This window comes from Lampetra fluviatilis, chromosome 29 (genome assembly GCF_964198595.1).
Source record: "Lampetra fluviatilis chromosome 29, kcLamFluv1.1, whole genome shotgun sequence".
Taxonomy (NCBI): domain Eukaryota; kingdom Metazoa; phylum Chordata; class Hyperoartia; order Petromyzontiformes; family Petromyzontidae; genus Lampetra; species Lampetra fluviatilis.
In genome coordinates this window covers 12,743,246-12,769,571 of record NC_136303.1, presented here as the reverse complement: position 1 = coordinate 12,769,571, position 26,326 = coordinate 12,743,246, and the positions used below count along the sequence as shown (strand labels likewise).

General features: G+C 50.1%; 1 protein-coding gene across 1 annotated transcript; it reads right to left on the bottom strand.

Annotated features, from left to right (window-relative positions):
* Positions 1-3,551: 3,551 nt before the first annotated feature.
* LOC144943076 (rRNA 2'-O-methyltransferase fibrillarin-like) lies at positions 3,552-12,947 on the bottom strand. Its single transcript, XM_078870240.1, is given in 10 exon segments — positions 3,552-4,078; positions 4,300-4,445; positions 5,154-5,266; positions 6,618-6,750; positions 6,991-7,161; positions 8,530-8,624; positions 9,842-9,955; positions 10,383-10,450; positions 10,452-10,530; positions 12,923-12,947. Coding segments are annotated over 10 exon segments (951 nt in total). The 5' UTR covers positions 12,933-12,947; the 3' UTR covers positions 3,552-4,056.
* Positions 12,948-26,326: the final 13,379 nt, after the last annotated feature.

Genomic DNA, 26,326 nt, shown 5'->3' with positions numbered 1-26,326 from the left:
GTGGGTCGATGTCTGTGTGTAAGTCGATGTGCGTGTCTGTCTTTTTCGCCTGGGCAACGCCGGGTACTTACCGCTAGTAATAAAAAATAAAGTGAATACATTTTTTCAAATAATAAAAACAAAAACATTAATGTAGACTGTAGCCTGGTTCTTAATCAGAGTGAGTGTATTGTTACTGAAAGAACCAAGAATAAGTCTACATTATAGACTGCCAGTACGCTCACGCAGGTTAAGAACCAGGCGACAGTCTCCATTATAGACTGCCAGTATGCTCACCGAGGTTAAGAACCAGGCTAGTCTACATTATAGACTACCAGTACACTCACCCAGCTTAATAACCATTACTACAGTCTACACTATAGACTGCCAGTACATTTGTAGTGGGTTCAAGGAGAGTGGAGACGGCTTGTAGAGGCAACACGTTTATTTACGATAACAGAAAGTCCCTAATACAAAGGGGTAGCGGCCCCTTTAACCACTACCTATCACTGGGACCACAGGCTCTCTCTCCTCCGGCTAAGGGTAACCTATGGGAGGCTACACTGACCCGATCCAGCCAAGGTACGGGCTTCGACCACTGGCCCTCTCGGTCCCGGCCCTTACAAGGACGTCGGGCTCCGGGGGTTCCCAGGGTCTCACCACTGGCCCTCTCAGTCCCGGCCCTTAGAAGGGCAGCGGGTCTGGGTGTTCCCAGGATCCTAGGCTGACTGGTCTTCAGGCTTCGGTCTGGCCCGTGACTCGTCCAGAGGTCCGGCTTTTATACACCTCCCCAGGTGTGTCTGCCCCTGGCCACGCCTCCCTTCCAGAGAGTTCCAGGGGGGGGGGCTCGGGGGATCCGAGAACACCCCGCAGCCCCCCCCTGCTTTGGGGCTGGGGAATGTAGCAACCCTGTCTGCTACTGCAGGTAAGTACATGTAGCCCATTTACAGCGCTACACATTGACCAAACTTAATAATCAGGCTAGTCTACATTATATTGCCAGTACACTCACTCCAATTAAGAACCTGGCTACAATCTACATTAATGTTTTTATTAACTTAATTTTTCTATTACTTTTCTATCTACGTGACTTTACCGAAAGAACCAAAGAATAAGTTACTCCATGTTTACTCAGCACTGAATATATCTGGAATATTCTGGAAAATAGGTACATTTCTAAATATCACTGTCCTGGTCACAAAAGCAAAGTTTGTGGGGAATAATAGCCATTTTCTGTACTTTTGAGGCATGAGCAATTAGGAAATAACACTACCCAGGAACAACAAAAAAAATGTTACAAAATGTGATCAGTGTCAAAAACTTTTGCTAAGTCTTTTAAGAAAACTGAACAAATGGTTAAAAAAATAAAACATGAAGAAATATAGTGGCTGTTACATTTCTATAGTATTGGCCTACACGTGACTGACTTGATGAACCCTGCCTCTAACCATGAAATGAGATTATTTTGTACGAATGTCTCGCACTTTTGACAAGATGGAGAATACAAATTGGTTCGTAGTTCCTGAGATTGTTTAAAGATCCAACTGGATTGGTTAAACGAAGACCAATTTTCCATAACCAACTAATGTGAGAAAATTTAAATACTTGGATTGTAATAGATCTCGATGCCAACTTCAAAAGGTTTGATTGGTCCCATGTGGTGAGGTCCAGAGGGATGGAGAATTCGGAGGCCGAGAGCGCATGAGCCAATTGTATTCATATAAGGCACAGCACAGATTATAAGATAGGATATTTCTCTTTCACCGTGTCTATAACACTGTGGAAAGTTCAACAACCACCAGATCTCCATACAAAACATATCTACCACCAGAAAAATGGTGCAAATTACTCAACTGCTCGGGTCAAATCTGGATGTGGCAAACCGAATTTATCTTCCACCTACCTCAACAATTTTGCCTCTCACCGTGTCGGTCAATTTCCCCAGCAGAAAAGATGCAGATATTGACACTTAACACACTTAATGATGCGATGCAGCAGTGCAGACATACAACTGCAGCTGCGAAGTATTCCCTTATACATGTGTCGTAGCTGGAAAAACATTTATAATTATAATTGTCGATGCACTTGCCCTCCCAGTATCTATAAACTGGATTAGCAGATAAAGCGGTACTCTACCTTTTTTGATTATCGAGAGTAAAATTGTCTTCAAGCAGAATTAACCTGCTTTGAACAAATATTCATTGTTTATCAAATAACCCAAGCAAGTAATTAAATATAACATTGTGATGGCTATGCTCGCAGACGTCACGGTTAAGCCAGTGGGGGACCATACAAGTTAATAAATACAGATTATCGTGAGAATAAACTTGTCTTGCATCTCAAAGATCGAGAAATCCCAATGGACTAATTTATCCCACTTTCACAATAGTCCAGTGAACAATGGCGAGGCAATTCCTAGCATGAGGCCACAAGCAGTCCCTCGTCACGGAAAACATCAGTGGTGTCCAAACGCATATCAGACCTCCGAGGTCAAAAAGTCTCAGACAAACGGCGTACGTGGCCACGCTTGGACACCGGCACGTAGGCATCTCAGCAGCCCCACGCTGGCCTCCATCGGCGTTCCACTGCCCTCCCCCCGCTGTTGGGATATTTGACTGTTTACGAATCAAATCGTGCAATGTATTGGGTTCAGTTTCCAATTCCTCCTATTCGATTAACGAAATAAGCACGCCATATATCTTCATATTATTAACGTTCTCCACAACGCCGATTGTGCCGTATAATTTTGCGTCAAACGTGGACCCATATCCTAAAGGGTGGGTCCTTGCCGAGAACGTCTGGCAGCTCTCCAGCATTGGTTCAAGCCAGCCCCACTCTGCCCAGACACCGAATGTCAAAGCCAGCCCGATTTGCTTGGGTTGAACCGATGCTGCTGATTTGATGCACACCTAGGCCTCGGGGGACCAATGGGTTTGTGTACAAATCACCAGAACGCAAATCAAAAGTACTTCAATCAAAGCAAAGAAATGGGATGGTGGAATCAAATAGATGTTCAGTAAACCATTGCGCATATATACTAGACAACCATTGGTGTGAAAAACGTATATTGATATATTTCGTCAGTAACACTTTTATGTAAAAAGATAGTGCATGCTTGTACAGTCACCATAAATATGGTATGTGGGAAAAAATACGAATCGAGGTATACACAAGAAAGTGGCGACTGTAGTCAGGGACACTAATGCTTGGGCGCTATCTGGCACATGTTGCTGTGCAACGTAAACGTGGGTCTTAATGTTAAAAAATCTGGATTACACATTATAGTGCGGTAACACGGTATAAAAAACGCGAGTGGGTCTCAAGTTGAGTACGTTAATGCAAAAGTAAATATTATGGTATTACATACTTTTGCTGTAATACTCAAGATTGAAACCCAATCGCGTTTTTTACTGTGGTAACCTCGCCATAACGGACTTGTATCACACCAGGACGTCGAGTATTGTTCCTCAAATGTGAGGAAAAAGCATTTGTAAAATCAATAGGATGGGTAAAAGGACTTGCGTTATTTCTATTCCTTATTTTAAGTCTGTAATAATGAACACATCGTGCAATTCATTATAAATTGTTTATTACTCAGGGCTGTACAGGTCAGAGTTTTATGGTTGTCTTAACTACGAAATGTCTGAATTTAGCAAGGACGAAACGATAATCGCACACAAAAATATTACAAGTTCACGAATAAAAAAAAATTGGAGACAATACCGCAAAACTCATTTTTTAAAAAGTGGTTCCAATCACAAGTTTCAAAGCAGCGTTCATTGGCGTGAATGTCGGGATGTTATATTCCACTGTGGGCAAACATCTGAAGCAATAACTGGGAAGTCGCACAACAAGCCGCAAATATTTATTTCCCGATATATTTGCTTGCCGCGTAATTATGAACAGACCCACATACAACGCAGCTCAACGTCATGCAAACGTGGTGGCATGTTTCTATTTTCTCAAAGCACACAGATGAAGACGACACGTGTTGTGCGAGGAGCCTCGTGTCTCGAAACCGAAGGAAACTGAGGCCGAGAGAGCTCGGCAATCAGATGATCACGGCATCCAGGTCCCTCACTTCTGCTTGGGGGGTGGCCTGTGGGAAAGGAGGGGGGGCAGAGCACATGAACAGTCATGACACCATCACCACACAGCATCTTTTGCTTTTGTCATTTTGGTGACCCGGCTCCCCACTCGAGTGGTGACCCGCACTCGAAAATTACTCTTCCCTTGCTGCTCTCACGAGTTAGCACCTGATGACCCGCCCATGCACCTGGAACCCCCTGCCCCCCGCCCCCCTCCCCCGTACCCCCTCACCTGTAGGTGCCGACCACCACAGCGTGGTCCCTCTCATAGGGCTCCAGCGTCAGCTGCTCCTGGGGCTTCATGTTCTCCTGCGCCATCTTCTTCACCTCCTGGGCGAACACAGCCTCCGGCTGAGCCGTCGAGTCAATGCAGTTTGCCTGGCGCATGGAGGGCAAAGACAAAGATCCCGCAGTTATAGCCTAACACCGACTTTTCGGGAAAGTAGCGTCAGCGAGCACATGTGAAGGCTGGCACGGCCACACGAGGAGTTGGATGGCCAGCACCATGCCTGGCTTTCGTCTCACCAAGTACTGATATTTACACACCATACTAGGTACTCATTTAACGCTGAGTCGGTGTAGGGGAGGAGCACTTCAGTTAATGGTCACTGGTGTTCGCCGTGAGCGGAAATCGAACTCGGATCTCTAGGTTTGGCGAGCAGCGTGTTAACCGCTACACTGCCGCTCCCCACACGTGCACACACGCATGCAGACACACACACAGATGCACACGCACCACAACTAACTCCACCCTCTGCTCCATGTCAGTCTACATTTCAGAGGCTCCTTTTCCCCAGTTACAAACCCAAAACCTCCATTAGCGCACAGATAGAGGCTGCTTTAAACACGTGCACTGCCATGAGGGCAGCATCGCTCGGGGAGACCATCGTCCAGCAGACTGATCATGGATGATTACCCTCATGATGCTTTTACTAGAGCAAGCAAAATTATTGTTTGAGCAAATCGAAAATTAACACTGCCTTTTATTTCTAGTGTGCTGCTGTATACTTGCTCACTATGCTGCATTACAATGGGGACATGGGCAGAGTTTGGTACATATGAGTGCGAGACACAGCCGCCACCTACCTTGATAGAGATGACAAAGTGGCCTCCATTTTTTAAAAAGTTATGGGCGTTGATGGCGACAATCCGGGTCTGGTCGGGCTGAGCGACGTCTGCAAACACGACATCCACCATTCCTGCCAGGGAAAAGGGAGAGCATTCGAGTTTAGTAAACAGCGCGAGGCCAGGCAGCACGTCTGGCTGTCCTGAGGTTTTCGCCACTGTAATTTCTCAAAAGGGTTGAATTCCTCCTCTCACCGAACGTTGGCATTAAGCGGAGTGCCGATTTGTGATCCAGAAGAGCGCAGACCCAAGGGGGACAGTAACAATCAGTAACCCCCCCCCAAGTTTCGTGAAGATAAAATCCACGAGTGGTGCAGCGGTAGGTAGGGGCTATCGCCGTCGCTTGTTGCAGAGGTTCACAGTTCTACAGCAAGCTGCCCTGGTTAATGCTGTGGGTGTGTATTAACTACACGCCGTCTCATTCGCAGCGGACGTTAAAGATCCCCCAACGTCATTCGTAGGCGAGCCGGGCCCTTCTGTGCTGACCTCAGGGTCCAAATTTGCAAAACTAAATAAATGACAACACATCGACTAAATACGTTTGCCTATTGAACTTCTTTCATGTCGTACGTAGCAAACCGTGCTAAATCGGGAAGGTGCAAAAAATATGTAAAACACAGCTGCAATCGTTGCCCCCCCCAACTCAAAAAACTTAGCAGGACCCTCCTGAAAAAGTCATACTGCAGAAGTAGACATCGATTCGGTGTAACAAACCTCTGATTAGCACGGTTGGCTACATAAGGTGTGAAAGAAGTTCAACATACATACACACAATGTGCAACACAGGTCCAACAAACCCCAGCGAGCCAGCGTAACCATGGCGCAACACAAGCACAACAACAGCACTTGTGCCAAGCTCGGTGCACTTCAAGGCCATGTGAATTGTGGAAGGCTCTCTGCTGGTGGGAGGTCACAGGACAGACCTGGGTGCTGTGGGATGACTGGCAGATGTACTGCCTATGCTTCCCACTATACCACCTTCCATAATCACTTGTGCGTACAGAAAGAAAATTACACAAGCAACGTTCTATTGTTATTCATTATTACGAGTATTTATCCAAGTCTCACGACTGTTTTTGAGGGTCCTGCTAAGAATTCACAGTTCGGGGCAATGTTGCTAAGTTGAATCCCAGTGCAACAATTTGCAGGTAATTATTCAGCATTGGGATGTTAGGTCAATAACAGTGACACCGTGTCTCTTTTAGCTATGAGAACCCGGAGGAAACCCATGCAGAACAGGGGTAAACAAACGCCCCATAGAAAGGCATTAGAGCCAGGAATTGAACTTAGGTCCCCTTTTCCTGAGGCGCGAGCGTCCCCACCCTGCCACCCACCTTGTCGCCATCAAACCAACCCGGAGTGCTTGGTTACAAGCGGAGCCAAGGAGGCTGCGTGCAGTGGCAGTAGCAGCACCGTGTCACTCACCGACTAGCATGCGGTACTTGTGGGGGTGGCGTGCGTCCTCAATGATGGGAATGATGTTGGTTCGCTTCTTGGCCACGTTCATGAGATCCCGGCCCGATCGGTGCGAGAACTCCACGGCGTACACCAAGCCTTCCTACAGGCACCACACCGACAACACCACCGCTCGCTCAGCCTCACAGCAGTTCAAACAAGGAGATTGACATGCGTGGGGTCTGTCATGCTTTTGCAATGCGTGTCCATTAGCATGTTGGCATGTGAGCGTACGTATGTGAGCGCGCGCGTATGTGACGGTATGTGCGCGCATACGTATTAACGCGCGCATAGACACGTGGGCAAGCGAGTGTGTGCGCAAACCCACAAGTGCAACACTTACGGGCCCGACGATGTCGGAGACGTGGGACACAGTGGTGCCGGAGGCGGCGCCCAGGTACAACACCTTCACCCCGGGCTTTATGTGGATCTGGTCAACGCCGCCCAAGATGGCCGCTGCCAACTTGGAGCGAAACGGATTCCAGGCGCGGTACTCGACCTTCTGCTCCTGCTCCTGCACTCAGAATCGCGGAGTTGGGCGGGGGGGGGGCGAGATGGCGACGTCATTGCGGCCACAGCAATTGAAGTCGTCACCACCAACCACCACCACTTTCTCCACCCTCCGCCAAATCCCACACCAGCAACAGAGGCTAGCGCACAGCCGATATGCAGCGACCTCCAAGATCTGCCGCGACAAGCCTCCGACGATCTGGATAAAGGTCTTCTCTTGACCTTGGTCACTTGGACCCGTGGAGACCACTCCCAATGCCGGTGATAGGCAGTCATATTTTTACATTCGAAGCTTGACATAAGTACGACGTACATAAACAGTTCTGTCATTGCAAAACGTGCTCGCACTGGTGGGGAGGAGGTTATTTGTGACCCAAGCACACTTGGTATATACATTCACCTGGACTGGTTTTCAAGTGGTGTGCCGAAAGCCAGCTTCTACCGGATCTTTAAGAGCTGTGAACCAGATCTCACTGGGGACATGGCTCCAATCTTGCACTGACAAACTGTGTATTTTTTTAAAATCTAGATTTAAAACTAATTTCTTCAGCACTGCTTTTGAATTGTTTGTTGTCCTTGTCCTCACCTCCAATTAGCAGTTGGCTACGTACGGTGCTTACATCGTGGGGTAATGATCTGAATTACTTTAGTTACCTCATACCCCGTGAAACTCCTTTTAATTGGCATTGTCTTGGTGACCATTAGCAGGGCAGACTTGGGTGTGTTTCGGTTCTAAACGCCTACGAACCCGGGGCAGGTAGCGAACACTCAGCCACAGCCGCCTTCCTCTCTCGTCTTTGCTCGGCAAAGCAAGCAGCGCCCTGACCTCTAGTGGCCGGGTATTGAACACCCACACCTCTGGCTCGCACGAGGTGCGGACGCTCTAGTGGTCAGATGGCGAATGTGCCACGTGTCGCACTTGCAAAACTGACTCGCGCCAACTTCTGAGCTACTCGTGCAACTATAATTGCTATTAGTTACAATTAAATTGTTAATCCCGCCCAAAGTGCCACTTGGTATCTAATGTATGTACGCGAGTGGGCGCAAGGGTACAGATTTGCTGTGTGAACCCCTTCCCTGGACACTTGTCACATTAATTTCTTCAGCCATGCGGAGGACTCCTACCAGCCTGTCATCTCGGCCAACACCGCACTCAACCACCACACTAAAGGTAACGACTCTCTCTAACCCTAGCAACAACGCTTCTCTTTCTGCGTCTTCCCGCACACACGGATCCACTTAGGAAATCCCTTGCATCGTCTCATTTCCCTAAGCTCTTATGATGTTGCTCAATTTAGAAATGCGTTGTTGCCGGCTGCTTGGCATGTTGGGGCCATTGGGCCTGTGCTCCGTATGATCAGCAACCACGCACCTCCACCGCCATCCTCTTCTCCCCGTATACAGACTCCCCGGGTACCATGTTCCGCGTGACCAGCGCATCCTCCTTCCCTCTGGCGATGAACACACCTGCGGACACACGTGGCGCACACATTGTTGAGACACGGCCATCGCACACCTCACAGAGCTCGCTCTTTTGTGACAAAACTTTGCAAATTATTGCTGGCCGCCTGGCATTTTGAGTCTATGCTCAGCATTCCCGAGTTAAACACAAAAACATGCCAGCATTACTAATCACCCCACAGCGCACAATCGTGTGTAATCTCCTACGGCTGCGTTAGCGCACAATCGTATAAAGATCACTGCACCCTCAAATCATAATACTGACACGATTTGCTTCGTGAGGAAATATTCTAAAATGAGTTTCTTTACAGAGCATCCTGCGTAGAATGTTTAGCAAATTATACTGAAGGGTTTTGGGAAGAAAGGGCACAAAAAATGTATAATATTGTTAACGACCAGAGAACGTTTGCACGAACGGCGTGTTAGACCAGAGGACGCCTATTGACGCCTATTGGCGTCCTCTGGTCTAACACGGTTTTGAGACAAGGCTCAAAAGAAAGCTGACTCGACGGTCAATAGTATAGTGTATAGCAGATTGTATAATAATAAACTATTAACATTCCTTCCCTTTATTAATACTACCCCTATCCCCTCCCTTTGATGCTGCTATTCCTGCATAATGCACGGGCATAATATGACTTTTAAATCTCCCGCCCATCTCCAATGCATTTCAAAAGTAGTACTAATCACATACCTGCATTTCCCATAAATATGCTAAATTCCTCTTGATATGAAAATTATTTTGTCAAGGCGCACTTCCCCCCTTCCAACCCAGCTTAAATAGACGCTCCAAGCGTGGTGGTGTTTCATTCAGACGCTGTCTCCCCAACAGACCTGGTCTTCACCTGAGGACGGCTGCTTGCGTTGTGGCCGAAACGTCGTGAGAATTATTTTATTATGTTTTATTTTTATTATTTTATTTCCATTCTACGTGACTTTACCGAAAGAACCAAGAAGATCTTAACACCTGTTTCGTTGCCAGAAAAAAGGGGAAAAAATATTCTCATATTTTTATACTGGCAAAAGGAGGTCCCATGATGTATGACTGATGCTACACAGGGATCTCAGCAACCTAACTTCAGCACTGTCTCATTACAGGGACTGTGCATGATCTTGGCACCATCCACCAGCCTCACTGCACTGTCATATTTGAGGCATTCGTCTCACAAATCCCACCGATTCACATGTGGGGGGGGGGGCAGCTGCCATGCGACAACACTTGCCTTCGTGTCTGTGCGGCTCAATCGTCACGTTCTTGCCTCCACCAAAGCCCCCGCGGCCTCCGCCTCGGCCACCTCGCCCCCGTGGAGTTCCCCTCCCTCCTCCGCGGCTGCCACCTGGAAATATCCACAACTCCGCATTCACAACGCAGCACTTGTGTCCCGGCACACGCGCACAACCAGCAGACACCAGCTCTCAACGGGGTTGGGGGTTAACAACAACGCCGTTCGTGCAAACGCGAGGCGTTGAGGATGGAGAGTCCTATCCTCCTGGTGTCACAGCCCAAAAGGAATGTCTGCGCAGATTGGTGCTTCCCAACTGTGCTGTACCCAAGGGGTTACTGTCAAACCTCTCAGCGCTTTCACGGACCGCAATGCACAGTCGTGGTGTTTTGGATAAAAATCAGCATCTACACAGGTTTGAGTGGACCACTTCCCCACGCCCTTGGCTGACCGGTGGGTCCGCAGACCGCAGGTTGGAGAGCTGCTGACCTAGAGAGTGGATGTGTGTGGAAACAGTGAAGGATGTGAACCGAGTTCTCACCTCTGAACCCACCGCTGCCACCGCGAAATCCACCACTACCACCTCCGCGGCCCCGGAACCCCCCTCCCCCCCCCTCCGAATCCTCCTCGGCCCCCGAAGCTACCGCCTCGGCTAACGCCTCGGCCACCCCCCCCACGTGGTGAAAATCCTGTGGAACAAAAAGAACACGATTCAGATGACGCTGCACCGTCTCCTGCAACACATTCGTTGGGGCGTCACGGTGGTGAGACGTTAACTACCTCGCCTGGTATGCAGGAGGTCGTGGGTTCGATCCAGACCCTGACACCTGTATATTTCGAGTTTGCATGTCTCTCCCCGTGGTTGCGTAGATTTTTCTCCGGGTCTTCCAATGTTGCCCTCCACGTTCAGAATCAACATCACGCGTTTAGAGTATTTCGCTGCTATATATGTCCACATCATTGGGCTATAATTTGTGGGTTGCATACAGCTATAGCGCAGCCCTCGGGGTTGTTGGCCAAGCGCGTGTCCCCCCGACCGGACGTGTCCGTAGGCCGCGCTTGGAGTGGGGACTGTGACGTTGGGGGCCAAGGGCTACACCGGGAGTCGATGTTGTGCTCCAGGTGATGATGAAATTGTACACAGTGCAAGCTCCAATTAATCACAAAATTAATATTTTTTGGAGATTTTCCCCCAACTGTACCCCCATGAAAGGAAGAATCTATTGGCATATCTTGCACTCTTTTTACATGTTTAAATGGATGGGGCATTAATCTATGTTATTTAGATTATTCGGCTACTATAAATGTCCACATAAACCACTTTGTTGAGCTATCATTTGTGGCCAGGTTGCTTTTTTGAAGAGAGCCATATATCTATATGGACCTTACCTGGTAAAATTCAAGTTTAGTTTAGATCGTGCAAGCTGCTGCGCTGAACAGACTAAAACACTGCAGTGAAGACTTTGTGATGGAAGACTTTGTTTTTGCACAAGCATTATTCGTGTTTTCACGAAGCATTTGGCGATACTGCTTTGGCAGTGGCGCAGAGGAATAAATAAAACTCAACAAGTTCGACAGTAACATTGTGTGGCCTTAAACGGCAACATATTTCGTGAAATTTCGGACAATGGCCTCTCTTGATAAGTTGATAGAGTAACAATCCGTTTAATAATCAAACATGTCCTGACTCCTCATTTTACGTGAAATTATAAAATGTTGCTAGCACACTGCACAAGAGGTCGTCGTGTTGCAGTGCGGTCTCTTACCATCCACTCAAGACAAAAATGAGAAACAAAAAAATCCACTGGTGCTAAAGCTCATCATCTAATCAGATCGTGCGCTGCGTGTGCTACACAAGAACCCCAGGCGGAATGAACCAATAAGTTAGTTTTACTCTCTGCTTAAAATTAGGGAGGCCCAAAAGTCGAATCTTATGTTACTTTCGGGGCAACTTTGTCGAGAACTATATCAAGTTCAGTAGTAGTATTATATCAAGTTATTTTAATTTTCACGTCTGCACCGCTGCATCATATTTTATATCAGCTGCTCAGTCAGAGCCACGTGGAGGCAGCCTCTCAGAGGCGCAATGGAGATAAGTCAACAACAGTATTAACACGTGGGCTTTCGCGACTATCCACAAAACAGGATTTCTCCACAAATCTGGCTGCCGCCTGATGATGCCGGTTGTAATTACTGGCGAAACGTCGTACTCAAGATTGTAAATGTTGTGGATTTGCTCTCCAATACACCGGTGTGCTGTGCTAGTAACGAATTGGCATGTTCTGTTTATGTGACAAACCTTAACGGCACATTCATATTTACGCGATCTAACCCAAAAATACTTATATTATGGAACAACATTATTGCGCGAGGATTTTACCTTCCAACTCCCAATAGTTGTAGTCCTACACACAAGTCTGTCCCACAATGGTATGTTGAATTTCTACAACGTGCAAAGACTAATTTTTATATTTTATATTCTCTTCCAGAGTTGCGCGCAAAATTGATCAACACGCGGTGCGCGCGTGGTAACGGGGTGAGCGATGAGGCTTTGGGCCTCCCACGCGGTCATGCGCCCTGGACGCAGTTTCGCATTTTAACTTCGCTCGGCGCCGGCGGAGACAAAGACACACAGATAGAGATACACAGAGCGATATTCACACAGAGAAACAGCCAGAGCCACGAACAGAATTCATCTCAGTCGCAACTCGGGAAGACCACGAGACGCGACCACACGAAAAGAGATTCGGAATCCCGCGTGTCGGGTTGAAAAGGCGACTCGAGAAAAGGGGCTGGAAAATGACTCCCGAGGAGGGGAGAGGATCAAACTGGGGAGAGAAGGGACGGAAAGGGAACACGGGGAAGCGACGGAGAGAAGAGACGCGACTTTGCGGAGAGATGAGAGAATGTAGGGGCTGAACGAGGTGTGAGGGCAAGACAAGAAGAGACATTTGGATTCCTCTTCTACAACATTGATTTCTCTTCTGGGTAGAAAGACGAACATAGTGGAGGTAAAGACCGAGAAGAGATAAGAGACGGAAGAGGAGAGAGATCGCGAGAGAGAGATGGGGATGGCGGTACCTGGCCTCATGCTGCAGCAGTGTGGGAGCGCGCGAGCCACGTGTGCGTCTCCTCGCTCAAGGCGCATGCGCTGTGACCTCGGAAGTCTCGCGGGCAGGAAGCGCTTCCGGGGTCACGTGACGTCGTTCCTCGTCGCGCGTGACCTCCTGACCAGGGCGATTCCGAGTCTCAGATTTGTCGCAAGGCGATTCAAGAAAGGCTACGATTCGCTATTCACGTCGTTTGCGTACCGATCAATAATTTTTCAACTGTGACTAGTCCGTCATATTTCGGCTAACGGAGTGAACAAAGCCATAGAAAGCTGATGAAGTATAAAACTGCGGAAAAGTAAGACGTGAAAAGTATCGATTCCTAATTGCGAAGTTGAATCGGCGGGAGGCGATTTGTTACCATGAGCTCAAGCCGCCATCTTGCTCGGGTCACCCGTGTTGAGGCCCAGGCTCCAAACAAATAAAGTTTTAAAATAGTGATTTACAAACAATTCCGGAACAAAACGCTAAACATTCGGTCACCTCGTTACAGCCCTGAGCCATTCCGCTGCTGGACGAGGGCCTCACGGACGTCGTTTGAGACCATGCTTCACGCTGGTCATCGTGGTGCCACGGTGGCTATGAGATGTTAACTCTCTCGCCTGGTGTGCAGGAGGTCGTGGGTTCGATCCCGACCCTGACGATGTCTGCCATGTATTTGGAGTTTGCGTGTTTCTTCCCGTGGTCGCGTGAATTTTTCTCCGGGTCCTCTGATTTCCCCCTCCACATTTAGAATCAACATCACGCGTTTAGAGTAGGTGGCTGCTATGCATTTCCACACGATACGCCGCTTCGTTGAACTTATTTGTGGCCAGGTCGCTTCTGAGCTAAATAGCTCAGCGGGCCATACCTGGTAAAATAAAAATATAGTTTAGTTTGAGCGCTGGTTGATGATGAAGGGGGGAGGCCAGGAAACGGTTCGGACATCTCTTTTAGCCACTGATGTTGGCCGTGAACGGGAACCGAACTCGGGACCACAGCGCGAGCGCGTGGCGTTGCCTGCGTTTGAACGGGAGCCGCCCTGGGAGCACAGTGCACAGAGCAGTGCAGTCATCATCAGCCGCGGACAATCCACTGCCGGATGAAGGCCTCGCCAAAGATGTTGCCATCAGTTACGATGGAGGGATTACATCGTAACCTCTTGCTACTTCACGCGTGTTGGATCTGATCGCAATATTTATTGTTATTTCGCTTATTTACTAAGAAAAGCTTCGCGAAGTCTCATCACCCGGGAGAGTTCCATACATTTTCGCGATAGAGGGCGAAGTTGCTGCTGTGTGTGATCACATTGGAGTAATTTTCTGGTATTTTTTCAGCGTCACACTTAATATTGACGGAAAAAATGTCTACATCTGATTGGGAACATGTCGATAACATGACAGCCTCTTCAGCCGCCTCAATGTCAGCTAAATGCAAAGATAACTTGATTTCCAAGTTCAACCTCCTTGCCAAGAAGAAGCCAGATCCACACATCAAAAAGTTGAATATTGAAAAGATTGCTATTAATCGGAGCAACATTCCAATTTCCGACAGCCTAAAATCTGCTCTAACCAAAGGGTTGTTTTTCGCAGTCACCCCTAAACATATCCCAGTTGATTATATCATTGCCCAGGTCGACGTAGCCCTTAAGGGTTTGGGACACATTACTGCAGACATGGCAATATCTGAAATCGCTGCAATCCTCAAAAACTCTAAGACACCTATTAGCAACAGTAAGGATGAGCGCTTTGAGCTTTCTCAATTAAAAAAGAGAGATGACATCGCCATCCTCTCAGCCAACAAGGGCAATGCTACAGTCATGGACAAAACCACATACAATAACAAAATTCAAGACCTACTTAATGATAGCTATACCAACATTAAAAGAGATCCAACCAACCGCCTCCTTACGAAAACCAACAATATCACTGATTCGACATCTTTAATCGAACCAACCAAGCGGTTTTCCTTAAACCCTCTGTTTCTCGACCACCCAGATTGTATGGCTTACCAAAAATTCATAAAGAAGGTACACCCCTTCTTTATGGATTTGACTCACCCACCTAAAAACTAGCCCAATTTCTGTTTGAGACCTTACAACCATTCACTGGTAAGACCACCTCAGCTGTACTTAACTCAGCTCACTTGGTATCGTTAATTAAGGGCATCTCACTATCTCCAGGTGATTTACTCGTTACTTTCGATGTGGTCTCTTTGTTTACCAAAGTTCATGTGCCTGACACCATTGCAATCATTGAAGATTTGGTCTAACAAGGACTGAATGCTGATGTACCGGCCCTGGTGAGACACTGCCTCACCAACAACTTTCGATGTGGTCTCTTTGTTTACCAAAGTTCATGTGCCTGACACCATTGCAATCATTGAAGATTTAGTCTAACAAGGACTGAATGCTGATGTACCGGCCCTGGTGAGACACTGCCTCACCAAAAACACTTCACCTGGAATGGAACATTCTACAAACAAGTTGAATGTACCCCAATGAGTTCACCCATATCTCCAGTTGTAGCCAATGTTTTCATGGAAAAATTTGAGACTGATGCCATCCAGGCATCCACTCTACGTCCATCCTTGTGGAAGAGGTACATAGATGACACGTCCGTCATCTGGCCACATGGCCGACAAGCTCTGAACGAATTATTCAACCACATAAATTTCATGCACCCAACCATCAAATTCACCATGTAGGTGGAAAAGGATGACAAGTTACCATTCTTGGATGTTTTAATCGAAAAGAGACCAGATGGCTCAATGGGACACTGTACAGGAAAGCCACCCATACAGATGCCTCCCTAAAACCTGACTCCCACCACCATCCATCCGAGAAGAATTCCATCACCAAAACTCTACACCATAGAGCTTAATGTATTTCTGACCACCTAGCCAGTGAACTGGAACACGTACATAAAGCTCTCAAGATGAATAGATATTCAGACGACGCAATTCGTAAAGCTATCACCGCAACCGTTGGGAAGGAACGATCTGAGGACCCAATCAAAACCATCACTTTGCCATACATAGCAGGGGCCACCAAAAAGATTTCCTAAATCATGAGCAAACAAGATCCAGGTTCGATTTAACACAGTACGTAAAATTCGTGATCTGATCCCATCTGTGAAGGATGTGATCCCTGACATGCAATACCCCGGCATCTACAAACTAATCTGTGTCTGCGACAGTAGTTACATTGGGGAAACTAAGCGACATGTCTCGGACCGTGTTCGTGAACATAAAGCAGATCTGAAACACGGTAGGACCAATACCTCGGCTGTGGCTGATTGTTGTTTTAATGCGGTGGGCTCACGAAATTGATTTCTAAAAGACGAAGGTACTTTGCAAACCCACTGGCTATCAACAAAGATTTGTTCATGAAGCCATCCATGTATATGTAGTAAGTATTCAGGAGGCTTGACGACGGGATCGGAGGCACACTTATTTATTAACACCAACTTGTGTACAGTAGCGGGTACACACAGTACCTAAGGGGTTAACGTCCCCTTTACTCAACTAACAGGGAGACACAACATCTAACCCCGCTAACCTAAGCACAAGTCCTCCACTACGGAGCTAAGGGAGGCTACCTATCCCAGCCCTGGTCAAGCTGGGATCCCGGCACCCTGAGTCTGGGCTCTCGGGGCCACGCCACCGGCTTGCCCTGGTCGGCCCTGACAAGGACAGCGAGCCAGGGGAGCTCCGGGGCCTATGCTAGCTGGTCTTCGGTCTTCGCTGGTTAAAGCTGATACTCCGACCTCGAGCACTCCGGCTCACCACCTTTTATAGTACTCGGCCCCCGGGAGGGGCCCGTGGGGGATGCAGGTGCGGACGTCGGTGTGAGCACCTCCTCTGTGTACGGCCCTAACCACGCCCCTTGTGTTTGTTAGCCATCCGCGCCCATACACAATTACACCTCTACATCACCCCCCCCTGTACAGCTCGCAGCCGTCCCCGGCTGCAACAAAATCAGAATAAAGGTGCATCCCTCTCCAAAACCGTGTGTGCCTCGCGTAATTTTAACAAGAACAATGACAACCATAACAACAACAACAGGAAACAGGTAGAAGAAGAAAGAGAAAGAAAAAAAATAATCCGGCGCACCCCCCCGAATAAATACCCCATTCCGCAAAACCAACATATATACACGCTCTCCGGACGCCTCCCCCCCTCGTCCACAAAGGCCCCCCAACGGCCGACCTCACAATAGTCTGCGCGTTTTGGCGCGCGTTCTCGCGGCGGGCCCATCACAAGGGCCCGTCCTGGCATGCTCAGTGGCGGTTGTTGACGGTCCGGGTTCAAGAGAGTCTGGTTTCGCTGCCGAGTGACCCCCGACCCCCCCGGGGGGGGGTTGGTGGTCGTGGACCCGTTACTCCAGTTGCACCTGGAGATGGAACAGTTGATGTCAGGTTAGGCGAGAGCAGCGACGTCGGGGAGTTGGCGGACCCCTCACACGTTTGGCCATGCGTGTGTGTGTGCGAACCACGGGGCGGCGCAATGAACGGTTTCAACCTTGAGGGGTACACGTACCACCGACGCCTCCCCCATTTGACGCGTACACATTGCGGCCGCAAGACCTGTACGACCTCCACGGGCCCCCGCCACGGCCGTACCAACTTTGACGAGGTCGCCAGCGGCACCTGGGGACAGTGCAACCATGCCCTGTCCCCTGGTTTACATTTGAACACATGTACCCGCCCCAGCCGAAGCCTCTCGTTCGCCTTCTGGCGGAATTCAGAATTATGCACGGCCGCTTCCCGCGCCTCAGATAATTTGCCGATGTTAAATTTAACGTGTTCGGACAATGTAGACTTCGCCTGAGGCGCCGAGAGGTGCCCAGGTGGAGGAGGCGCTCGTGAGCGGCCCACACCACCCTACCCCGTAACCCCGAAGGGACCACCAGCCGGTGTCGACGGGATTTGCCGTCCCAATGCATCAACAAGCCACCGAGCATTTCCCATGCGTCGGCATCACCCCTCCCCCGCCCCCGGTCCCTGACACGGCGGCGCAATGCAAGGAGGGAAGTATCTTCCATTTGCAACCGACCCCATTCCGTAGCAGGCAACCCCAACAGGGAATCAGAACCCTGGTGTGCGATGGAATTTGTCACTGGTGCTGCATCGTCAGCAGTCGCCAAGACCGGAACAGGCAATTCAGCAGGATGCCTGCACCGACCAGACCCCAGGAGGCATGCGCATTCGGGGGTGGTCGGCAAAGGTGACAGGGCGTCCGCGTTGGTGTGGCGAACGCCCTTACGGTACGTGGTCTCAAAATCAAAATCCTGGAGACCCTCCAGCCATCGAGACAATTGTCCCGATGGTTGTTGGACTCGCAGGGCGTACTGTAGCGCCGCATGGTCTGTACGGACGGTGAAACACTGTCCGTACAGATATGGCCGGTACTGCTGGATGAAGTGGACAATTGCCAGCAGTTCCCAACGCGTGACACAATATCGTTGCTCCGCTGGAGACAACACTCGGCTACCGTACGCGACCACCCGTTCCACGCCCTCGACCACCTGGGACAGCACGCCCCCAATACCTGTGTTGCTCGCGTCGGTATCGAGCACAAAGGGTTTCGAAAAATCGGGATAAACCAGGGGAGGGGCATTAACCAGAGCGTCCCGAAGTGAGCGGAACGCAGCCTCCTCCTCCTGTCCCCAATGGAAGCGGACCCCCTTTGACGTCAAAGCGTGCAAGGGCTTAGCAATGGTGGCAAAGTCCGCGACAAAGCGTCGGTAGTATGACGCGAAACCAACAAAGCTCCTGACCTCTCCCACCGAGGTGGGAGTCGGCCAGGAGCTGACGCACTGCGTTTTGGCGGGATCGGTAGCAATACCCGAGCGTCCTACGATGTGCCCCAAATAACGTACCGATTCGCGCAACAAATGACACTTTTGAGGTTTAAATTTCAAATTAGCAGCCCGCATTTTGAGGAAAACGGCCCGCAACCTCTGGAGATGCTCGTCAAATGTTCTGCTAAAGACGATAACGTCGTCCAAATAGATTAAACACGAATCCCACTGCAATCCAGCCAAAACCAATTCCATCAATCGCTGGAAAGTCGCCGGCGCCGAGTGTAATCCCATCGGCAACCGGTTAAATTGGAAGAGACCATGTGGTGTACGGAATGCAGTTTTTGGCTTAGATTCATCGTCCAGAGGAAGCTGCCAGAATCCCGAAAGCAAATCCAATGTGGAGAAGAATCGCGCCCCCGCCAAGGCGTCGAGCGATTCATCAATACGGGGAAGCGGGTATGCGTCAGCAACGGAAATTTTGTTGAGGCGGCGAAAATCGACGCAAAACCGCAACGATCCATCCTGTTTCTTTACCAGAACGATCGGTGCTCCCCACGGGCTGGTAGAGGGGGAAATGATATCGGCGGCTAACATGTCATCAACAGCCGATTTGACATGATCCTTCTCGGCGGGACTCAGCCGGAAGGGATTTTGGCGTATGGGCGCGCTGTCACCAGTGTCAATATGGTGACGCAGCAAATGGGTGCAGCCCAGATCGAATTTGTTTTGACTAAACACATCGGCAAATTCGCGCAATAGTGTCCGAAGTTTTTGACGCTCTGCATCCGACAGGTCCGTCGAACCCGCACAAAGCGCCTCAAGCCAGCCTTCATCGGTGTCCGAATGTGGAGTCGGCAGAGTGGCAGCGCGCACGTGATTTGCGACAGACTCCTCACAGGGCACCGGCGTTGCGTGAGCAAGCACGGTCCCTTGGGGAATTACCACGGCCTGCGACCCCACATTGAGGACCGCGATGAAGGGGTCCCCGTCCCCCCTTACGATGGTCTGAGCGGGAATCAAATGCGGCCCGCTAACCCCAGCCCTAGACGGCCCCAGCAGGATACCCTGGTCCCCAACACCCTTAGGGAATGGTCTACGAAGCTTTAGGGGCACCAACATTTGTGCCCCCGACGGCACGCGAACCGTTTGAACTACAAACGCGGGTACCGTCGCGAACGCCGACCGATCCGTAGTAGGGGAGGGCAAAAACGCCATCCGTCGTCCCGACGGGAGCTCAATGCAACCCTGATCAATCATAATCCGAATCGGCATTTTGCCCAAGAAATCCGTCCCCAGCAGGCACGGAACCGCCAGCGAGGAGGAAACGAAAATAGGGCCGGACAATTTAATATCACCGATGGAAATTTGCGCGCGAATCTGACCCATGATACCCAATGAGCCCCCGTTAGCAGCGTAGAATGGGACATGAACCGGTAGCAAGGGACGACTTTGGACAGGGAGAATGTTGTATATTAGTTCCGAAATGATGGTCGCCGATGCTCCTGTATCGACAAGGATACGCACCTCGACCCCGTCAATATACCCTACTACGGCCGACGACCCCGACGGCGCAGCCAGAACGCGATGGGCCAACACGGACCACTGGGCGGGTTCGATTTGGGTCCCCATAGTGGTTCGTGTTGGCCCCACGGTGTGCAATGTTGGCCCCCCGTTCGTTGCGGTGTGTACATGTGTAACGGGTGTGTGCTTCGGCCAAACATGTGGGGTGCCGCGACTCGCCGGGTCATGTCGGTGGAGCTTGGGAGGAGGAGGAGGAGGGCCGGCGTCCCGGCGAGGCGTCGTCCCACGCTGTCGAGGGGAGCGGCACCCCGAGGCGACGTGGCCCCGGATGCCGCAGTTATAGCAGCGCGGGAGCGCAGGTGGTGAAGACGTGCGGTCGGAGCGGGCCGACCCATCCCGGTCCGCCCGTATTCCCATCCGCTGCTGCTGTCGGAAGTCAGCGGCGTAGACCTCCTCCGTCGGTGGGGTGATGGCAGCCACCGTACGCCCGGCCGCTGCCCTGCTGGCCTTCCTTCGCTGCGACAGGAGGTTGGCGTGGAGGAGCCGTGCCGCTTGGAGGGAACCCATCTCTGCATCCTCTTGCGCGACGATAGCGACGTCCAGGTCGTCCGCCAGCAGAAGGATCTTCTCGGTGACCATGGCGTCGACGCCTTGGTCATCCATACGAGGGAAGGCCGTCTTTGCGAGCGCCAGAAGGCTCGTACGGTAGGCGAGGGGCGACTCCTTCGCACCCCGCTGGCGATCGTAGAATCGCTGCCTACACTCCGCCGAAGGTCCGTAGACCCCAGCCAGCAATTGCAGCGCCATCTGAAGAGTAGAGCGCTTGTCCCTCGGTGCGGACGTAAGAGCGGCGAGGGCATCGCCGTCAAGGAGCGCCGGTAGCGCGCAGAGGGCTTCGGCGTCTGACCACCCCGCCATCTCTTGATGCGCGAGGAAGCGCCGCTGGAATCCCCCCCAGTCGCCGTCCTCAGCCACAAACTCCTTCAGCGGGGGCAGCCTTTGGTGTAGCGCAGCGACCGCCGTGGAGGCCCGCACTTTGCTGTCGCCGCAACTCGGCTGAGCGTCAGCCCGAACGACAGATGTGATCGCCTGTCGCGCAGGTAGTGACGCTCCGTCCGAAGTTGATGACGCGGCAGCCCCAGCGGAGCCGATGTCGGACCCCAGGCTGAGGTTGGCCACGCCCTCGGCAGCTGCAGCGGCGATGGCGGGACTTTCAAAAGTGCCGTCGGTAGAAATGGCGGGAAGGTGCAACGGCCGTCGGCCGTCCTCGCCCCGCGGTGGTCCAGCAGCCCCCAGCCGAGTGATGGTCTCGAGTGTGGCGGCAGCAGCGTACAGCAGCTCCGCCAATCTCGCGTGCGCCAGCCGAAGTCCGTCGGACAGCGACTCCCCTTCCTCCCGATGCCCCGGTAATGGTGCATTCGGTCCCGGCTGCTCGTTGCCCCCATCAGCCGTCTCTGGTACCGCATTTCCCGCGGAGTCCTCCGCCTCCTGCACCCCGGCCCGAGCTGTTCGGCGCGTGTCCATGTTCGTTGTTGTTTTTACTTCTGACGCCAGATGTAGTACCGTCGAATGCAGATCGACACCCGGGGTTGAGGCACACTAACGTTTATTACAATAAGCACAGGGGATACTTAATACTGGAGGGGGTAACGGCCCCCTCACCCGGATAGCTGGGAACACACGGCTATCTACCCTGACCTGCCTCTTAATCCTCCAATCTCTGGGCTAGGGGAGGCTGTCTGGCCCGACACTGGTGAGTCGGGCTACGGCACCCGGAGTCCCAGAGTCCTAGCTCTGATTCACGGGGCCCCGCCACTGGCTCGGTCCTGCGCGGCCCTTACAAGGGCGGCGTCTCAGGGGAGACCAGGGCTCTCACTAGGCAGTCTTCAATCTTCAAGAGTTACCAACACATTCTGCCTCGAGCCCTCCGGCTCATCCCCTTATATCTTGAACCCCTCCCCGCTGGGGTGGGCCCTGTGCGGACGTCGTTGCGAGCACCCTCCCGTGTGCTCACGAAGCCCCGCCCACTGTGCTAGTTTCCCATACGATCCCATACATCTCACCTCTACACATATCTCCTCCGTAAGACCCCTACATGATCTCCCAAAAAACCCTTTATTATACGAGTCCATGTTTATAATGAAAAACATTACAGAATACATGCAGATGCGTGTTTTTTCTTGTTTGATTCAAACAAGATGAGACCTTGGCCATGTGTAAAGTCATGCCCCACACACAGGTGAAGGTCAGGGGCGTGACGGTACTTGTTGACAGGGTCATTAAACCTGGCAGATCAGCTGTCTTGGCAGAGTGCATGAGGCACGCCAGCATTGCATGGCCCTTCACCCTTGCATGAATCACACTCAGATCCTTGAAAGATTTTTTTTTTATTTGCTCAACCATGTGTAATGAACAATAACGTATATAAGCAGACCTGCATCTCACAGGTAATAACATATACTGCTCAACCGCAATGCACAATGAGTTAATCAATGAATAACCAGTTTAATTTGCAGTTGGGTTCCGCTGGGCTGTTTCCTCAAGTGAGTGGAGCCCCTCGTGCACAGCGAGGAGAACAGAGGCTGTGGGAATCAGAATCTGTATTCAGACTGAATTCGATGAGCTATGAAACTCTTTTTCACAGATGTCCAATAATGGCGATTTTAGTGGTGGGTTTAAGTCCACGATGCCCGGACCAGCCTCCCGTGCCCCCCTCTTGCCTCTTGTCGGACCGCCAGTTGATCTCCGCTCAGTGGGAGGTCGCTCGTTCTTGATGCCTCTACAATGCCGAACTCCCTCCCGTCTAACCATCCGTACCACAACATGGAAACGGGTTTGTTTAAATGGAAAAAATGAAATATTAGTTTTTATTATGTGTTACTTATTTTCCAAATTATACTGATGAGACGAATACATTTCTATTCTAAACACTGCCGCTAGCAGTGCATTGCCCTGTGTCATCGAACGGGCATGGAAGATGACAAAACAGAACTACTTATGAACTCGCTGCAATAGGCCTCTATCCTCAAGAGTCTGATGGCAATCAAACCCACATCGTTCAGTACCAAAGTTAAACAAATCAAATTCAGAATCAAAAAGTGTGATTTTTGTAGTTATTGGTAACCAAGTCGAGACCATTCACACACTTCACTTGATAACCCAGATGAATCACAGGCAGCTGAAACCCGGATTTGAACCTATCACTCGCTGGTGATGGCTGGGTGTTGTAATGTCTGAGCCACTCAGCCACCTCGAAACCAACTGTAGTTCATCACAGACTTGGGTAAGCCAGAAAGGGTTTCAGACATAAATACACAATGGACACAACTGTTGCATGTGCAGGCTGCGCATGGTAGGATGAGTGGTAAATCTCTGCGATAATCATGTGGAGGAAATTATATATTTGCTTGTTAACACTCGGAAGAGTAAAACACTATCCCCTACCAATAATACTAAAGACGTGCGTTTTTGCACCAGCAATTATGAAGCAAATATGCTGATCTGTTGTGGTTTGGTGAACCAGTGCCCGTGGATGCCCCAGTCGTCCACGTGCGCTGCTAGGGCTCTCAACATCTTTATACTGTAGGAATCCAATGAGATATGAAGCTCTTTTTCACAGATTCCCAGTTGGGGCGGGTCAGAAACAATAAAAACACGATTTGAGTGCAAAGTATAGGAAAGGTAATCAAATCACAAACTAAAATAAAACAACTATTTTACCAGGTAAAGCCTACTGAGCTATTAGCTTCTTTTTCAGATGTGACTTGGCCACAAACGATAACGAAGTGACTTACGTAGAAATGTATAGCAGCCAAATAATATAAATAACCAACACTAATTCCCCATCCATGCATTTAAACAAATTAAAAGAGTGCAAGAGATACCAATGGATTCTACATTTCATGGGGGTACATTTGGCCGAAAATGACAAAAAAGGACTTGACAGTGATTCATTGGAGCTTGCACTGCGCGATATCGTCATCACTTGCAGAATCATCACCTGGAGCATCATTACCTGGAGCATCATCGTCATCACCTGGAACGCAGCATCGATTCTATGTGGAGCCCTTGGCCCCCCATGTCACAGTCCACACTCCAAGCACGTCCCACGGACACCTCCGGCGGGGGGACACGCGCTCGGCCAACAACCCCCGAGGGACGCGCTATAAAGCAGCTGTATGCAGCAGGGTTGGCCCAGGTCTATTTTTTTTCACGACCGCATAAAAAATACAATCGGTAAAACCATCCACGTCAAAGGGCACGGCTTTCAGCCCGGGACCTGATATTTGCTTGTGCTGAACGGTACACGCGGATACACGTGTCTCTGTACCACAGTCGGTGAGTGCGGGCAGAACGGTGACGAGACCGCGAGGTGCCCAATATTTGGGGAAAACCTCGCGGCGACATCGTCCCCTTACTGCCAGATGAATGGCCATTGCATGCCAGTGCTACGCACACCTTATTCAACAGCGAGAGGTGCCACTGCGGGTCAGCTTGGTTAGACCTCCATCAGGGTATTGGAACGGTTGAAATAATATGTGATGCAAGGCGCTTGAGTTATCGACACATTTCAGCAAGCGCCACAATTCACGCACATACTTATACTTTGTAGGGGATAGAATAGTACGTGGATTACACGTGATTGAAGTGTGTGACTGAACGGCATTGGACGCACTCAGACGTGAATTCTGAAAGTTGCGGTGTCAGGATCAGATTCTGACAAGGCTTCTTCAACACACAGAGATACAAATGACAAATAAACTCCGTATAACCTTAGCAGACTTTGGGCAAGTGTTGTTAGCGAGCACGGTACACGAGGAGGTGGGTGGCCAAGACCACGCCCAACCACCTTTGTCTCCCCAGTGGCGATATTTTAACACACCTCACCAGGTACTCATTTGAAGCTGAATCGATCTAGGGGAGGCCCAGGACCGTTTCAGATAATCGTCACTGGTGTTAGCCGTGAGCGGGAACAGGGTTCGTGTTGCAACGTGCTAACCTCTACACTACAGCGGAGAGACGGACACACACACACACACTCATGTCGAGCAACCCACACACTCTCTCTGTGTACCTACACGCGAGTTATTGCTAGTCTATGCCCATAAACTGTAGACAATATTCTTAAAGTAGCTCACGAATGTGAAAACAGAGGTCAGCTTAGGATTTGTTAAAAATACACGAACTAGGGATGGGAATGTCATAAACGTCAACCGACGTAATAATGTCTCCATTGGTGTCTTCACGGGAACAGACTCCAGCGAGTGGACCTGGTTGGTGGCAACGTTGGCCTAAATGTGGGTGACTGGTTATTGCCGATCAAGGGGAGTTTAACCTTTGGCGGCGCCCCGCCGGTCAGTGCCCTCTGTGGGGAAGGAAGGAGCGTGGTCCACCATCGCTGATGGTAAATTGTCAGCGTCTTGCTTGTGTAACGCAGGGAGTGCAAATGACGCGCTTGAGAGGATGATCGACGGGTGCGGTTTCGAGCAATCTCAACTTTATATGGACTCAAAGTTGAACGCATTTAGCACCTTTGTATTTTATTGCAATGCGGCAGGATGAGCTATTTATTTTTTTATCATTCGCGTGTTTGTGAACTCAGTTTCTCAGTTAATTAAACATTAAGGGAACGATCTTGATTTGAAGTTTTTGTGACTGCAAGAATCCATACTCTTTGGTTCTTTCGGTAAAGTCACGTAGGTAGAAAAAATAATAAATCACAACGTTTAGATCGCAACAACAAGCGACGGTCGCTTGTTGTTGCGAGTAATGGAACGCTGCTATATACGATACATTCAATGGTGCCGTTTGGTTGTGGGTGTTTGCGTCGCAACCGTGGTAACAAAAAACAATTATTCCATGCGCTGAACTTGGCCGTACCACCGTCCCCAGGAGACATCACAGCGTTGATGCCACACCACTCTGCTACTCCTGACGCGGTGATCTGCGGGCTTGACCACTTGGATGTGAGATCGTAGTCGTGGCTCTGCATCGACACCAGCAGCCTCGCGACGGGAAGAAGGCTTAGAACACTTGGCACGCGAAATGTACTGCTGAAACACTTTTGTT